At 38.2% G+C, this 18208-nt stretch overlaps 1 protein-coding gene across 16 annotated transcripts in view; it reads left to right on the forward strand.

Moving 5' to 3' along the window:
- rimbp2.S (RIMS binding protein 2 S homeolog) overlaps nt 1–18208 on the forward strand; it is a 176692-nt gene that overhangs the window by 15210 nt on the left and 143274 nt on the right. For all 16 annotated transcript variants that reach the window (XM_041580332.1, XM_041580338.1, XM_041580330.1 and 13 more), the window contains exons 4-5: nt 16165–16344; nt 17660–17794. In XM_041580332.1, the coding sequence (XP_041436266.1) occupies nt 16165–16344; nt 17660–17794 (315 nt within the window). The remainder of the gene's footprint in view (nt 1–16164; nt 16345–17659; nt 17795–18208) is intronic.

The following is an 18208-nucleotide window of genomic DNA, read 5'->3' on the forward strand; positions in this document are numbered from 1 at the left end:
TTGGTTCAAACCCTCCCTTTTCCCCCCCAAAAAACCCTCAGCACATAGGTGTGGAGTGCAAAATGAACCTTGAACTAGTCAATGGCAGGTGCTAATGGGAGAGTTGCCTTGTGCCCTCAAGGCTGCATGATGTGCCTAGTGTCTCAGTCATACTTAAAGGAGAACTAAGCCCTAACTATGAATTTGGCTAAAAATGCCATATTTTATATACAGTACTGAACTTATTGCACCAGTCTAAAGTTTCGGCTTCATAATAGCAGCAATGATCCAGGACTTCAAACTTGTCACAGGGGGTCACCATCTTGGAAAGTGTCTGTGACACTCACATGCTCAGTGGGCTCTGAGCAGCTGTTGAGAAGCTAAGCTTAGGGGTCGTCACATATTATTTGATGCTACAGGGTAGATGATTAAATTCTTATATAAGTTGCACTGGTTTCTGTGCTGCCACACAAGTGTGGACATTACAATAGCCCCTAAATAAAAATACTATAGAGATATAGCCCAGGTGATTCCTAAATAGTGTTTATATTTGCACCTAGTTCTGCACCCACCTTATCCTTTTTTTTATGTAGAACTATTAATTCTTTGTTTGTAGGGGAAGTGATGGTTAAGTGTTGGGCACCCCCGGTGAGTCAGTGGTGAATTATGGCCCTAGACTGGTGAAAAAAAAAATCATATTGGCACGCTGCTGATTACCCAAGTTCTTCCATAGCCTCCAACAGGGCAGGTACATTATAGTAAACTCTGTAAAAGTACAGTGGTACACAACTAAAGTGCCATGAACATGAACTTGAACATGAACATCATATGGACGATGCACAACTGCATGCCTCATATGGTTAATCATTGAATTGACTGCAGGGGTGCCCAACATTTTACCACTCCTCCAGTTGTTTAACTTTTCCTTTAATTATTTAGATCAGTCCCTAGCACGATGGATCTTACAAACTAATTTCCCTAACACTGTCACCCACATACTAGGGTTACATGAGTCAGGGACCATTTAACCAACTCGTATGGCATATGGATCCCTTGTTGAAATCCTTCCCAAAACCCAAATTTAAAAAACAAGCAGTGATAATCACAGTGGCCCCTGTAACAGGTTACAAGATTCTCAAATATTATTCAGCTCTGTAACCCAGAAACAATTAGCGCCAGCAGACTCTGCTAAACATCTAATGATTTGAATTTTCTTTACTGTGGTGCCAAACACCCAGGTTTTATCACATTAATGCCAGCTTGTGCCCGTCATCCTTACTCTGAATGTAATAAAGCCGTTTTGGTGTTTTGACGCCTGCTCGTTCAGTGATTACTGCTTATGCTGCGCCTGACACTCTCCTACTATTCTCTGTAGCAAATTGCTGTCAGTTCTTTGAATGAAGCAGCGATAATTATTGTTTAATCCTACAGAAACTCTAAAGCAATTTAGCATCAGTCACCCTTCTATTCAGCAATCTGTATGTTTAGCTCCTCATCTGTTCATTCCATTACAAAATGATCCACATTCGCCTTTGATCTCTTTTGCTCTCTGTCAGCCCCAGACAAGGAATATATAACATAGCAATATTCCACTCAGGTTACTTTGTTCAAATGATTGATCATTATTATCTGTGATAGAATGAGGGGCTAATGCCATGAAACTGGGCATGACTGGGCTATGTGTTCTTAACTCTCTAAAAACATGATTCCGACAGGTGCTGCAAGAAGATCTACTGGGGCATTTATGGAGACACGTATCTTCCCTGCTAAAGGGCTGTGGTTGCCTTGGGCTTCTACAGAAGCCCAAAACATAATGTACAACATTTTTAGCCTACTTCTTCGGATAAGCTTTAGTTCTCCTTTAATAGACCGAAAGGCGTAAGTGTGCTAGGCATTACAATATCCCCCTAAATTCTATTGAGATATAGCCCAGGTGATCCCTAAACAGTATCTATAGCAGAGGGTTTTACACTGATTAGTGTTTATGCCTTACTTCTTGTTATGGTTCCCGGGATGCTCCGTCTCTGGCACCCTGTAAATATCCGATGTATTGTAAAGTATGAAAAACGGGCAATAGGTCCGAAAACATGTCGTGTGGTGACACAATAAACAGCATAATTGCAGTTAATCTGCTGTCGTGAGTGATTCCCATACTTTACAATACATTGGATCCCTAAACAGTGTTTATATTTGCACCTAGTTCTGCACCCACTGTTATGCCCTTATCCTTTATTTTATGTAGAATTGATATATTAATTCTTGTTTATAGGGGAAGTAATGGTTAAATGAACTACATGTTGGGCACCCCAGTGAGTCAGTGGTGAATCATGACCCTAGACTGGTGCATGTCTTCCAAAAAAAAACAATCACATTGACACCGTGCTCCTTACTGAAAAGAACTATGACTCTATCTTCCTGCTGATTACCCAAGTTCTTGCATAGTCTCCAACAAAGCAGGTACATTATAGAAAACTCTGTTAAATTACAGTGGTACACGACTAAAGTGCCTTGAACAGGTATCTTCATATGGAGGATGCACAACTGCATGCCACACAAAACTGGGCATGACCCATTCAGTTCTGGCTCTGGGTTGGTGGTTCTGCGTCTTAACTCTCTAATAGTGATGGACGAATAAATTTGCCTGGGACGAATTCGCAAGGAATTTCCGAGTTTCGCCACCAGTGAATAAATTAGCAAATCTCCAGCGTCAATTTCTGGGTTTTTTTTCGTGAAATCGTGCGAATTTGCTAGATTTTTCCGTGAAAACTTTTGAATTGCACAATTTTTCCGTGAAAACATTCAAATTGCTCGATTATAGTGAAAACGTTAGAATTGCTCGATTTTAGTGAAAACGTTAGAATTGCTTGATTTTTTTTGTGAAAATGTTCGAATTGCTCGATTTTAGTGAAAACGTTCGAATTGCTCGATCTTGCTGGAAATTCGCAAATTTTTCAGTGAAGCGAAACAGGAGAAATTCGCCCATCACTACTCTCTAACAACATGATTCCGACAGGTGGTGCATTTCTGCATCTCACAATAGGGAATATTTACTAAGTTAAGGGCAGGGCATATGCCTTATAAATACACAGCATTATGCAGACATGCAAATGAGAACATAAACCACAACTGGGCCCTGTATTTAGGAAGAGCTGCTTTAGATGCAGAATAAAGCCAGACTCTGCATGCATGTGTTTTTAATAAGAGCTATGGGGTCGATTTTGCACCTCTTAATGCTCCACCACTTGTGTCCAGAGTCATAGTAAATGACCCATGATGTCTTGGTACCTATATATATTAAAAGAACACATGCAATTTATTATACTACTGTCAACCGTACATGCACAGCAGATTAATTACAATTAAAAAAAGCAGGCTCCTTTTGCACTATTGATTTTAAAATTAGCGAAATTTGCTGCAGTGATATTGGTGTCAAGTGTGGTTATTTAATTTAAAGTGACACAACCCCAGACTAATGGGAAAATAATGATGACATTGACCAATGAATACAGCCATTAGCCCTATCAATACCGAGAGGGAAATATGCCTAGAACACTAACACTGCCGTTAAAGGAGAAGTAAAGTCGAAATCACTTGAGGGCTGCCAAATGTTGGGCACCCCCCAGTGGCTTTAACCACTTACCTGATACCCCAAGAATTAATAGAGGTAATGTGGCATTAAGGAGAAATCTCTTTAATTGGTCTAGATCACATCTTAAATCCTTTTGAGGAAAACAAAACAATAATAAATTAATTAAAGGTGTATTTAGAGACCAAATTAAACTGAATGTATAAGAATTTTATTTTGCTTTAAAAATGTTACGTTTAAAACCTGGCCGGCCAGGAACCCAACATATAACAATATAAATACATTAAAATAAAATCAAAATAAATCAGGAAGGTGGTCACTTAAAGTCACAGTAATAGGAATTTTCAAATTCTCCTAGGTTGTATGGAATGATTCCCCCAGTCTTGCAACAACAATTATGTAGAGCAAAATTGAGGAGAGCTTGGAAGCTGCATGCCTCCAACGTCTTTTGCTGCCTGATCAGTCCAACTCTTGATCTACATGGCATGACACGTGGGCTTGATTATTACAAATAAAAAAAACAATGACTTGCTCATAGGAATGTTGAGATGTAGTACAGCAGTTAATCAGATCAGTAGTAAAATCTAGGGCATTTCCCGAGGCAAACATTTCCAAAGACAGATTGTAATGAGAAATGCTTGGGGACTCCCTGGAAGTGAGGGATATATGGACAATTGGGCAATTCTTCATGCATTTGTGCTGCATTGAACACTTCTACAGACATATGACTGCATCAAATGCCCTAACTTTGACAAATAAGTATCTACCTGTGACTGATGCACATTCCAGCATGCAGGATACATTCTGTTTTGCCCACAGGTGAGCCAACTGCACTGTGAAGGGCAACAAAGACTATTTGTTAATCAGGGTATAGCAGGGGAACTGTGCAGTTTCTTCATCTATTTATAATTATTTTATAAACTAAGGGGGCTTTTCCAAATTTTAGTCTAGAAATGGGTGCTCATATAGAATTAGAACACTGTAAAAAAACAGCCTTTTATCCTATCTGCTATGCTTAAAACCCTTAGCCAGAGCAATTACAGCATTGATAATACCGGTACTCACTCAGTTGACATTCTGACTTTGAACACTAGGTGGCAGGATTGTACAAGTTTATTTTTGTCTTTTACACTAAATACTTTGAGCTCATTCTGTAATAACTCTCAGCCTCTTTGAACTTCAATTTAATTAATTTTAAAGGGATTTTCAGCTACTTTATTGCTACTGTAAACATACACTAGACTTTTTTTATGAAAGAATAAGCTAATTATTTAATGTTATTGTTTTTTCCATTGTGCAATATATTTTTATATGATTGCGGTACAACATCAGTAGATGTTCGTAGGCATAGCTGGTCTGTGCCAATAGTTAGATATCAGAAATTATATTCGGCTATACGAGTATACAGCTGTAACATCTTACATTTAATAAAAGCATTGTTTTATCTTCAAGATCAGCACCCACTGTCATTTCTACTACCTGGTAAATTTCAGTTCTAAAAGATAGAAATACATTTTGCCAGCAGACGCCAAAGTCCTAAAAATGTTGTGAAAGCTCAGTTTTTTTCTAAAGATGGCTGATTAGGAAACCTTGCTGAAAGGGGAATACACGTAGTTTCTGTGCATTGGAAATCATTTATATGTTATGGTAAGGAGATTTCGGTTATGGAACTAAAACTGTATCTTATGGGTGTTAGACAGTGGGTGTGCCAAAGGTCAAACAGTTCTGATCAGTACTTGAACTGGGGTGATAAAAGTGGAGGGGTGAATAAATAAATTTGTATAATACATACATATATATATATATATATATATATATATATATATATATATATATATATATATATGTATAGAGAGAGAGAGAGAGAGGGAGAGAGAGAGTTATTACTGTAGAATCTAGGTCCAATACATTCTTTTGCCTATTAGTTAGGTGCAAAGTGTAGTGCAATGCCATTGATTAAATTAAATAGTGTGTAGATGGGCGGGTGTACAACCCTGTTTGTATGGGCCCAAGTCCTGCCTGTATGGTGTCCATAATAAGTGTAATTTGAAAGAGGTCCAATATTGCTTCTGTATTAATCACACAGGTGCACACGACTGCAGAAACTTGTAGCAGCTTCTATGATGTTGGAATTCTAAGCAACATGCTTAATTGTGGGTAAAATAAACCACAGTGGATTTAACAGACTGTTGCACTTTTTGCATGCTAATAGTTAAGACCTGGTAGCATACCTCCCTTTTCTCGGGACAGTCCCGATTTTGACAGCTCAACCCGCAGTCCTGGGTTTGAATGTCCCGACTTTCTCTTTGATCTCCTGCACTGAACAGTCAGAAAAAGGTACAACATTTCTAAAACGTAATTGGCTTTTGGCAGAGAGTCCAGAATAGTGGCAGGTGCTGTTAGATACATTTGTAACAATTTAAGATAAGCAGGTCTCTTGGGGAAAGTGACTTGCAGCTAAAAGGGCAAGTCACCTTTATTAGCAAAACTGTAATAACACATAAAAACCACAGAAATGTGTTCAAACTTTTATAACCTGGCAAATTTTGCAAAATTAACATGGTAATTAGGGGGTATGGCCATAAAAATGGGCAGGTAACAAAAAATTTGCTTTGCATACTTCTTGTCCCTCTTTCTAATTCCCAAATGTTGGACGCATAGGATTATTCACAGAGGTGTGCACAATTACAAGTACTAGCTATTTAAGGGTAATAAAATGCAATTCTAAATTCTCACTTAGTCTGGATGACTGGTTTATTGTGCAGCTGGCTAATTAGTTCACTTAATGTGTATTCCCCAATCCCAATGCTCACTTATCTTTTTGAATATGTTATAATAAAGAGCATAATTATGTTTTAATTTAGTGGGAATTATTTTACATTATCAGAGCAATTGTTAAGCGGAAGGAGGGAGAGTTACACCAGCACTGATTGGTTTATTGGCAAGCATAAATAATACAAGCTCCCAGAATGCTACACAGTGTTACACAGTGTTGTTTTGGGCACTTGTCATGTTTTAAAGGACAGGCCCAGAAGTGTGGGAGGCCTAAAATTTTAGGGGCGAAATGCTGCCCAGCCACATTCCTAATGAGCATTGGGGATGTACAGTCCTCCCAGTGCTTTGCCGCCCTGTTTAAAGAGGCAAAACAATTGCTATTAAATTGTTTGAAAAAACCTGCATAGTGTAATACTGGACTTGTCTGGCAAAAACTTGTGCCAGTGCTTATCAAACAATATTTACACTGGCAAATACAGTGAGTGGATTTTGACAGGAGAGTGACCATATCTGGGTGAGTTAGAACCATCTGTTGGAAAAATGCTGAAAGGAAACTTTGCAGCAAATTGGTGCAACATATGAAAATATTTGCTAACAAGTGAGAATTCTTTGCCAGTAGATATTGCATTTTAATTATGCTATTTGTTCTCTTTCTCTTGATTACATTAAAAGGAATCTATAGCCACAATACACAAAAGGTACAGCTAAGGAGGGTTATCTACATTCTCACTGCTGTTTCTTTTCTTGGAAGATTTCATTTCAGGTTAAATGGAAGCTGGCACCAGAATAAAATGTGTTTACAGTAGGTTTGCAAAAAGCATTCTATAATACTACGTTAAGTAATATTCTTCTAGGGAAAAAAAGGTTTTACTTTGCTTCTGAAAACTTGTAAATGTTAACTATATACCGTTATATGAAAGTTTGTGAACCCCTCTCAGACTTCATAATAATTTACTCCACTACTCAACACAAAACAGACATTTTTAGTGAGGCAGTATTCAGTTGTATGAAATTAAATCAAAAGTGAAAAACTGGGTACCCTTGTAATTTTGTTAATTTGAATGCATGTAACTGCTCAATACTCAACTCAGTTACTGGCAACACCAAATTGGTTGAATTAGCTCGTTAAACCTTGAACTTTATAGGCAGGTGTGTCCAAACATGAGAAAAGATATTTAAGGTGGCCAATTGCAAGTCGCGCTTCTGTTTGACTCTCCTCTGAAGAGTGACAGCATGGGATCCTCAAAGCAACTCTCAAAAGATCTGAAAACAAAGATTGTTCAGTATCATGGTTTAGGGGAAGGCTACAAAAAGCTATCTCAGAGGTTCAACTGTAAGGAATGTAATCAGGAAATGGAAGGCCACAGGCACAGTTGCTGTAAAACCCAGGTCTGGCAGGTCAAGAAAAATACAGGAGCGGCATATGCGGAGGATTGTGAGAATGGTTACAGACAACCCAATGATCACCTCCAAAGACCTGCAAGAACATCTGGCTGCAGATGGTGTATCCAGCGCTGTTCCTGTGGACATTGCTGCCTGAGGCAGCTCCAGTAATGCTGCCCCCTAGCCCAATTACATTTCCAGGTGGCACCAGGAGCTGTCACTGCCGTCTGAAGCGAGCGTCTCAGCTCGCTTCATTGGCGGAGTACCCCTGGGTGTATCTGTACATTGTTCTACAATTCAGTGCAATGTGAGTTATTTGGTCATAACAAAAAGCGATTTGCATGGTGGAAGAAGAACACTGCATTCCAAGAAAAACACCTGCTACCTACCGTCAAATTTGGTGGAGGTTCCATCATGCTGTGGGGCTGTGTGACTAGTTCAGTGACTGGGGCCCTTGTTAAAGTCGAGGGTGGGATGAATTCAACCCAATAGCAACAAATTCTTCAGGATAATGTTCAAGCGTCAGTCACAAAGTTAAAGTTACACAGGGTTTGGATATTCCAACAAGACAATACATACATAGTAAGAAAGGTTGAAAAAAGACACACGTCCATCAAATTCAACCTTTTATTTTTATTTTTTTAATCTGCCAAACTGCTAGTTGATCCAGAGAAAGGCAAAAAAAAAAACCATCTGAAGCCTCCCCAATTTGCAAGAGGGGAAAGAAATTCCTTCCTTTAAGATTCATATCGTGAGTCAGCCACTGATTAGATTGAGCTGAACCATTCGTGCAGTTATTAAGTGAGCTTGTGAACCCAGACTCCTCTATTGTATAAACTGAAGAAAATAACTGATTTAGCACATTTGCCTTATCTGTATCTGTTACAACCATACTGGTACCATTATTTAATAGAGCAACACTCTCAACCTGCATCTTTTTACTATTAATATATTTAAAAAACTTTTTAGGGTTAGTTTTCACCTCCAATGTCCCTAAACACACTTGGAAATCTACAAAGGCATTTATGCAGAGGGAGAAGTACAATATTCTGGAATGTTCGTCACTGTTCCCCGACTTGAATATCATCGAAAATCTATGGGATGACTTGATACAGGCTGTCCATGCTCGGCAGCCATCAAATTTAACTGAAGCAGAGAGATTCTGTATGGAGGAATGGTAAAAAATACCGCCATCCAGAATCCAGACACTTATCAAAGGCTATAGGAGGCATCTAGAGGCTGTTACATTTGCAAAAGGAGGCTCAACTAAATATTGACGTAATATCTCTGTTGGGTGCCCAAATTTATGCACCTGTCTAATTTTGTTATTATGCATTATTTATGTCACTGCTGAAATACTGCTGTTTTCATAAGGCATGTTATTGTATATTATATATATATATATATATATATATATATATATAATTAGTCCAACTTGCACTTTACAGTGGTGAATCTTCAGAAATATGCAGTCCTAGCGGCTTTTGTAAAAACTTTCTATTAAGGTGGGTAAAACTGGGGAAGGCTTTGAGGTGAGAGGAGAACCACTTCAGATTGGTCCCCCTGCTTTATTGCATTGACAGGGAAAACTCTTGCCCAATCATGGGCCAAAATTTGCAAAGGATCAGTTTACTAAGCTGTGGATATGTTCTTCTGGGCAAATATGTCTGACCAATCTGAAGCTGAGACTTAAAGATCCATGGTATTATCTGATAAGACTAAGATTTCTTTTGTTTTTCTTAATGTCTCTGCCCCAAGCTAACTACTATGATGAGGAAAGGAAGGACATCTTTTTTTATTCCCCTCACTTTCTCAACTTTCTCAGTGGTTGGGAGGTCAATGCATGATCCCCCATTTGTCTTCTAATTCTGGCATCCCTTAGTATGGTATAAGGGTCATGCATTGATAAATATCGATCCCCCTCCTTGGTTAATATTTTAATTAACAGTGGTTGATTTATTGCATATATATCTGCTGTTCTTCACCTGCTATCACCCAATGCTATCTGTCTGCTACTTGTACTGTTTCTACCTTTTAAGCAGGGTGAGGCTTGCACAAACTCATTGGGAGAGTAAAGCAATCTCCACATGTATTAGACTAATCCCTGGCAAGCTATTAGCCAATAGGCTGCCAGTTTGGTCAGGAGTGGCTTTAAGTAATGTTACCTTGTATATGCTCAACTGTATTATTACCTGGGTGTAATGTATTAACTGGTGCAAAATGTGATCCTTCAGTTATTTTAACCCCTAATTACCTAGTGGTAACACTGTCCATAATTGGTTGGTGCTACTAGAAAATGTCCATGCTCCACCTACATTATGCATACTATGAAATATTCTTCATTGTGAGATTAAACATGGGGGACAACTTTGCCCTCATTAGCAAACGGGTTCTAATATACTCATTGCAGGTCAGAAATTATATATTTCTGAACTTGAAGACTAGTATCTTTAAGAGACCAGTGTCATTTGATGTATTTGATGTTTTTTTGGCACAGTCTCAAATCCTTCAGATTGTTGGGAGGGAGAAATAGCTGATTTCATCTTATTTAACTAGTAGGAAAATATGGAGCATTTAATATTAGAATTCTCTTATCTCTTTATGCACATAGGCCAGAGTCTTACTGCATGGCTGGTTGCTATGGCAACTGCTTCAGTCCCGCATTCTCTATATCACAATAAGTACCCTTTTTAATATGTCACCAAAGTACAATAATGTTTTATTGATCGTCTCACAACTCATGAATTTTTTTTTAAGGGCACTGCTAATATTTTATTTTAAAAATACCTGTGAGGGATAAATACTCTTTGTTAGATACTTAACCAGAATCAACACAATTGCAATACACATAACTACATGCATTTATCTTGTGGGCCATTGCAGGTTACATTGGTATGTAACTTATTTCTAGTACTCACACATTGTTCATAAATCATCCAGCTGTATTTAATATTTCATTAAACAGAATGCTACAAGCATATAGGCTCTTGCCTCCCTTTATGTGGCCAACAGAAGAGTTCAGAGTGTGGCAGACACTAGACCTTCTTTAAACATGAGTTTCTGAAGCTTGGTTTATGGTTTATGAAGAACACCATTGCTACAACACAATGCCTTTTTTTAAACAACAACAATCGCATAACAAATGGGTCTATTCTGTCAAATTGCTTCTTTTCCCAAGACATCTCTTAATCCCACTATTCTGCCAGAATGGATAATACTCTTTCTCTTTATAAACTGTTTATTTAACACCTTAATTAACATAGAAAAAATAACATCAAAAGCCAAATTCTTAACTTTCCTTTCCACAAAGAACATTAAGGGGCACATTTACTTAGCTCGGGTAAAGGATTAGAATGAAAAATACTTCGAATTTCGAAGGTTTTTTTTTTGGCTACTTCAACCATCGAATTGGCTACTTCGACCTTCGACTTCGAATCAAACGGTTCAAACTAAAAATCGTTCGAATATTCGACCATTCGATAGTCGAAGTACTGTCTCTTTAAAAAAAGCTATAGTACAGCCGAATTTCCGGTTCAAAAACTGGAAATTCGGCTCTTAAAGGTGCAGGAGCGGCTTTTTGCCGCCCCTGAAATCCTTTCAGGCGCTGCCGCCTGAGGCGAGCGGCTCAGCTCGCCTCATTGGTGGCGCACCCCTGGATATTCAAAGTCGAAGGATTTACATTCGGCAGTCGAATATCGAGGGTTAATTACCCTCGATATTCGACCATATGTAAATGTGCCCCTAAGGGACAGATCTATTAAGGGTCGAAATTTTTTTTTTTTTGAAAACTCTCAAATTGTTAATTATCCAAACTTGATTTGAGTTTCAATTCGAATTTCGAGATTTATCATCGTCTTTAAGAACTTGAATTCAACTATTCGCCACCTAAAACCTGCCAGATTACTGTATAAATTAATGGGAGAGATCCAGGGATCAATTTGGTGATGTTTGTAGCCTTCCTGACATTTGATTTTTTTCAGAAAAATTTTAATCAAAGTCGATTCGAGTTTTTGGGTTGTTTAAATTTGTTTGAGTTTACAAAATTCGATTTTATCAATATATTGCGACCAGTCGAATTTATGGGAGTTTAGGGGAGTTTAAAAAAAACATGAATTTGAAATTCAACACAAATGTGCCTCTACATGTTCCATCAACCAGCTAACCATAGAATGGGCCCTTCTCCTGGACTGGTGAGTGAATTAGGTTTACTCAGAAATAAATGTGCATTGCAAACTCTTAACATGGAATGTTAAGAGTTCGACAGGTAGCAGACAAACAGTAGGAAAGTTAATTTATTTGTAAGCCAACAGGAAGAGTACAGAAGAAAGGTTACTTTTCATAGCATACACAATCTTTAAAACGACTCCCTTATGGGGAAAATAATGAGGAGAGCTAAACCACAATGTCTGTTGATGATAAATGTCTGATTGTCCTTTTACTGGAAACTGAAGCTATAATGACAAACTTGGAAAGTTGGCTTCTAGGAAGGAAGACAAATGCCTTGTTGACTACCAGGTCACTTGCTGATTTTTCATGAGAGGAGTGTTTGCTTCTGGATCAAAGTTCCTGCAGTAAAATGTCTCTATTGGCCTCTGGGCAAAAGCAGTACTCCTTAGCTTTCTTATAGCTTCATGCTCCAGAATCCACCCTGTCTGTGAGCAGGCTAATGCCATACCTGTCAGTAGTGATGAGCTGATTTATTCGCCAGTCATGGATTTGCGGCGATATTCCACATTTTGTCATGTGCAAATTGTTTTGCAAAACTGCAGCAAAGATTTGTAGAGAAAAAACACCCATAAGAAAAACTCCCATTGACTTTAATGCATTTGGACAAAAAAAGTCACCATAAGAAAAAATGCCCATTGACTTTAATGTATTTGGAGAGAGAGAGAAAAATTGTCACGTGTGTAAAAAAAATTTTGATTGCCTTTGAATTCAATGCGTTTATAACAAATTTTTCACGAAACGGGGCAGATTCATCATTACCTGTCAGTGCTCAGTCATCTCAAGGAGGAGAGAAGCAGATTAGCTTTTCTCCCCCAAGTAGATACGCCAGTAGAGAAACACATTTGTCTGACATGACCCTAAAGCTTTTACCTTACTATTGCCACATCATCTGCATTTCTTTAGTTTTCAAGAAAAAAAAGTACCTTAACGGTACTGTCCGCTAAATGTGATTTAAGGAACAGTAGCACCAAAAATGAAAATAATTTAAAGGAAAGACAGTATAATGCTCTGGTGCCCTGCACTGGCAAAAAAGGTGTTTTTTCTTCAAAAAGACAATTATAGTTTATATAAACAAGCTGCTGTTTAGCCATGGGAGCAGCCATTCAAGCACAGGACACATAGTAGATAACCGATGAGTTCTAATGAATTAGATTGTTTACTACAAAGCTTATCTGTGTGTATCCTGTGTGTTTTCTCCTTTTTCAGCTTTGAATGGCTGCCACCATGGCTACACAGTGGCTTGTTTATATAAACTATAAACACATCAGTTTTATCAGTACAGCACAACAATACATCTTATTGTCGTTTCTTTAAAACACTTTCATTTTTTGGTTTTACTGTTACATTAAGCTACTAACTACAGGGTCTACTTAATCAGAATGTAAAACGGCAGCCAAATTCAATATTGTTTGTAGTCACTGAAAATGGGATGCTAAGAGCTCAAGTGAAATTATTGTACTGTACCTTAAATTAGACTACAAAGGGAAGAATAACTTGTAGATTTGCAGTAATGTCCTTTTAGTTTATTAATGGTCTGTCCAAAAGCTTTGGAAACATCTTCCAAGAGCTACAACTACGATGTCCATATTTTTTTTCCTATTCTCCTCGGAAATCATAGTGAGCAAGTAATAACAGCACTTACACACTGTGTCATGGGTATTATTACTAATAAACCTCCAGAAATTAACCTGGAATTAACCCATGAGTACCTGGTACACTGGCAACCATTAGCTCAGAGAAAACTGCTAGTTAATGATTATTTATAATAAAAATTGCTTTTCACTATTCTACAAACATGGTCTCACTAAAGTGGTATTTGCATTCAGCACACTCCTTTTTTTTATTTACTAATTTTTAATTTGTTTTGAAGAATTGTATCCAATTTCACTGCTGCATGTGAGTAGGGTGAGTGAGGTGGCTGTCTGGGTTGCCTGGCACTGGCAAAGGCTCTTTGATTCCTAGAGGTTTGAGAACAAATTTCATTGATAGTTTTCCAGGTGATATGAGTTAAATATATAGGTATCAGAGAGTACAAAGTCATAAGAAAAGGAAGCTTGCAGTATAATAGTAAAACTTGTTTCGTTTTTTTATTTGATAGAACTTTGGCACATAGGTTTTAGAGGTTATATGGTGGGCTGGGGGGCAGGATAGACATAGGACTGTGGGACATGGTTTTTATAGTTGGTATAATGGTGGGGGGGGGTAGAGTAACCAAATTGTATACCTTATCAGATTGACTTGTACCTAGTATAGCCTTTTATTACTGCTGCCATGTGACTCATTCAGCCATGTCTAAATGCAGATCAGATCATACTGTTTATTTGCCAACATTAAAGTGGTCCTTCAGTTGGTTTAAAGCTGTAAATATGATTGCATGATGAATCCGTGTTTGTTTATCCCTTTTTATTTTCAGGTTCTAATTATTAAAGGGGAACTCTAAAAAAACATAACTTGAGCTTTTTGAAAAGTAAACATAATTTCAAGCAACATTGCAATATACATTAATTAAACAATATGCAGACTTTTCATGATTTTTAATGGTTTGGAACAATTCCCTAAGCCTAGCTCCCTGCTCTCCTGCCTAACTACTTTACTGAGCTGGCTGACTACTGTTACTTTGTATAAGCAGCCATCTGTCCTCAGCCTGCATCCTCCAAACCCTACAATTACCTGCACTTGATTTAATAAGGAATGGAGCATCATAGTGCAATGCATTGTGGGTTATGTAGTTCCTGCATGCTGTCTGTAAGCTGTGGAGTAGTCATTAAAATTTGTAACATCAGTGTTTAGTCCCTTCTCCCCTGCCAGGATTTCAAATGATGCAGAAAGAGAAGAACTGTTAAACAGCTGGATTGCATCATAGAAAATGGCATTTCATACTTTTTGAAGTAACTGTGATAGGTATATTAAGGGTTTCTATGTTATGTGGGCATCTCTATCAAATTTTGGTTTGAAAGCTGGAGTTCCCCTTTACAACGATGCAACAAGAGTCAGGTCTCCTGCAGGTTTTTTAACTAGCATTTATCCTGGCTTGCAACAATGTTTCAGGAGTCAGAGCCAAGAATGCAAAGAAATGTAAACAGTCCGGCAGATACTGTTTTCAACAGCAATTACATTACAATAGCTTTAACACTACTGAAAATCTGTAATTGTGTTAATGTACGTTACTATGCAAGTAACCATTTTTGGATGAAAAGTTTGCTTAAATCTAGTTTCCTTTTACTTTATTTATCAGTGTTAGTTGTATTTGTTGTTTTGAGATCCTATTTACTTCCTTTTGTTTCTACCAGTTCTTGTTATGCCTTTGTATATTTTTAGAGAAGCACTAATTGTCAGTCGTTTAGTAGCTACCCCCATTGTTATGTCTTCCATTCAGAAGGCCACTTATCTGTTATAGACACATGTTCACTAGCCAGATCCTGTAAAAATGTCATACAATGTCACATAGGGACTAATGGAGCTCCTGAGCAGACTTGACCTCACAAGAAACACTTGGAGGGCTGCCAGACGGACAGCCCTTCTCTTTCAAAACAATTCATTTGCACAGTGCCTCTGCTGAACTATAAAGTTGTGGCCATTTTGTAGTGTCATGGTGAGTAGAAGAATATTTACACTGGCTGCATGACTATAGATGTTACAGAATTAGTCTGATGTAATCATGAGGTGCAAGTGCTGTATTAGCACAGAAAAATTATCCCACTTTGTTCAAAATTAATAGGAGCAATAATCCCTGTAATTTTTTTTTAGAAAGTGCTAAAATGGGAAATTTTCCCTTTATGCTTAGTAGTGTTTACATAAGTTTCGAGAAACTACCAAAGTGAGTAGTTAATCATCTTCAGTTAGAAAAATGTTGTCCATTTTATTTTGCTCCTATGATGGGTGAATCTCTCCCGTTACGCAAATTTCCCCCCAAAAAATTGTGAAATTTGAACGTTTTCACAAAAAAATAGAGCAATCTGAACGTTTTCACGAAAAAATTTTTAAAATTGGAAATTGATTGAGATTCGCGAATTTATTCGTCGGTGGCGAAACGTGGGAATTTGCCGCGAATTAGTGCCAGGCGAATTTATTCGCCCATCACTAGTAATAAAATGTTTGGCTTGGAATATCACCATTTTGCAAAATACATCACCCTGTGAACTTACAGTATGTGAGTGATTTATTATCTTAAGAATATTTCTGCTTTTCTATTCTATTATTTGACTATTTTTCAGCAAAAGAAAATCTCTTCCACATTATCTGATAAGAGGCCTGCTACAAAAAAGACAATGCGTTCTGTTAATGGAGGACCTTGGCACCCACCTTGTCCCAGCAAAGACTCAGAACGAGAAGTGGAAATTCGGCTTCTGCAGGTGGAATGTGATGAGCTGAGAAATAGGCTGGGATGTTTAAAGGTAAATCACCCTGCTTGGAACAGTGCTCTGCCTAGAACAAATGCATTGAGTGCTGTACAAGTGGTGAAGCTGGCTACACTGACGAGAATGTGGTTTTGCTGGCTCATTTGCTAAGGGATGCCTCATTAGCATCATTAACTGATTTACTGAACAACATTTAATGGTGCAATACATATAACAGTATACAGAGCAGAGGGATGCAATTAATTAAGTTTAAGAAACAATGTGACATATTGCACTATGTTGAGTTGACCTAGGCAGTTGATCCTGCCCAAGTCTGGTCATTCACTAAGTGATTTTCCATTGTATCAAACTGAATTGACAGACACCATAGCAGCAAGGCCAGATTTACATAGCATGTGCCCCTAGACCGGCTGCAGTTCATCAGAGCCATCCCCTCCCTTATATTCGTCCAAATTTTCATCATCGGGACCAGAGAAATGGGGATTGGCACATGGGAAAATTTAACGATTGTATCTCCTTTATATCACCCATGTTTCTGATCCAATGTGGGTGTGGTTGGGGAGCATGACGCCCCCTAAAATCCTGCCACCCTAGGCCCAGGCCTTGTTGGCCTTTTCACAAATCTGGACCTGCATAGAAGTGGTTGTACATTGTTGCATTATATTGTTCCAAAATGATTAGAATTGCAAGAAGTGTAGATAAAGCTGTGATAACTCTTCATATGTTCTAACTGAATGGCAGATGAAATTGGCACATAAAATCAGAATATCAGACAGAATATCCTGAAAATATCTTTGAAAAACCAGCCCCAAACCTGGAACACATGTGCAGATGGTTGGAAAGTTGGAATGGGCATGAATGACCAGCTTAAAGTTTGCTTCTTCATCTGTGTAATTAGATCCCACCACAATGTGTGGTCCTACCTTCATAATATGCGCAGAAGTTTATAGTTCACCATGTTATTTTTATTGACTTTGTACTGTAAGTTGAAAGTACCACAAGTCACCATTTCTAAGTGCAGTTGGCCTGGCGCAAACTAGCAGAACTCCAGATGGTATTTCAAGTTGAGTTTTTACAATAATTGGACCCCTAGGCCAGATCACAAAAGGATCTATGCAGAGCGGCCAGGAATGGTTTGGTTTGCATCCACAATATTATGTGGTCCCTCATGGATGGTATATGCAAACCAATCCATAAATATCTGCTCAATTCAGAAAGCTCATGTGGCCCATACATGGATAATTCTTTTCTGACTGGGGTTGGTAGCGAATGTCTATTTGAATTGAATCTATTGAGATGTCTCCTTCACTGAATTAAAACAAAACAATAATACAAATTTGTCTTAATCCAGGAAGGGTTAATGGGCCAGAAACCAAGTGATGTGGAGCAGTTACTCAGACAATCCCAAAAGGAGTTGCTCTGGCTTCAGAGGCAGCTGTCATTTATCTCTAATGGAGGTCCGGCGTGTATCCTCTCCCCAAACAAGGTATGTGGGTTTTTTCACAAACAGTTGTGATAATCACTCTACTACCAATGCTCACAAGATGTTTCTTATTTAAGTGAATGGAAAGCTGCTGCCTATGGGGAAGAATGTCTTGGTTGCAACAGTTTTTCTAGGAGGATCTCAGGGGTTATTACTCCCTCTGTGCCATCTGCCATAAACTGTGGGTTGACTGTGTAGTGTTTCTTATGCAGTAGCTTTTATTCAATTATGTCTTAACTAGTCATGTTAATGAAGTCAGTACTTTTAAGTTAACACAACAATATGGTAAGTATTGAAAGTCACAGGAGCAGAGAATCTCACCCACTCTGACACCTGCCAAGCAGCGAGTAGAAGTAACTTGTGTAACATTTTGCCTGTCTGTCAGCTACATTGCACCAGTGAGTCTGCTGACTATTT

Source organism: Xenopus laevis, chromosome 1S (assembly GCF_017654675.1).
Source record: "Xenopus laevis strain J_2021 chromosome 1S, Xenopus_laevis_v10.1, whole genome shotgun sequence".
NCBI lineage: Eukaryota > Metazoa > Chordata > Amphibia > Anura > Pipidae > Xenopus > Xenopus laevis.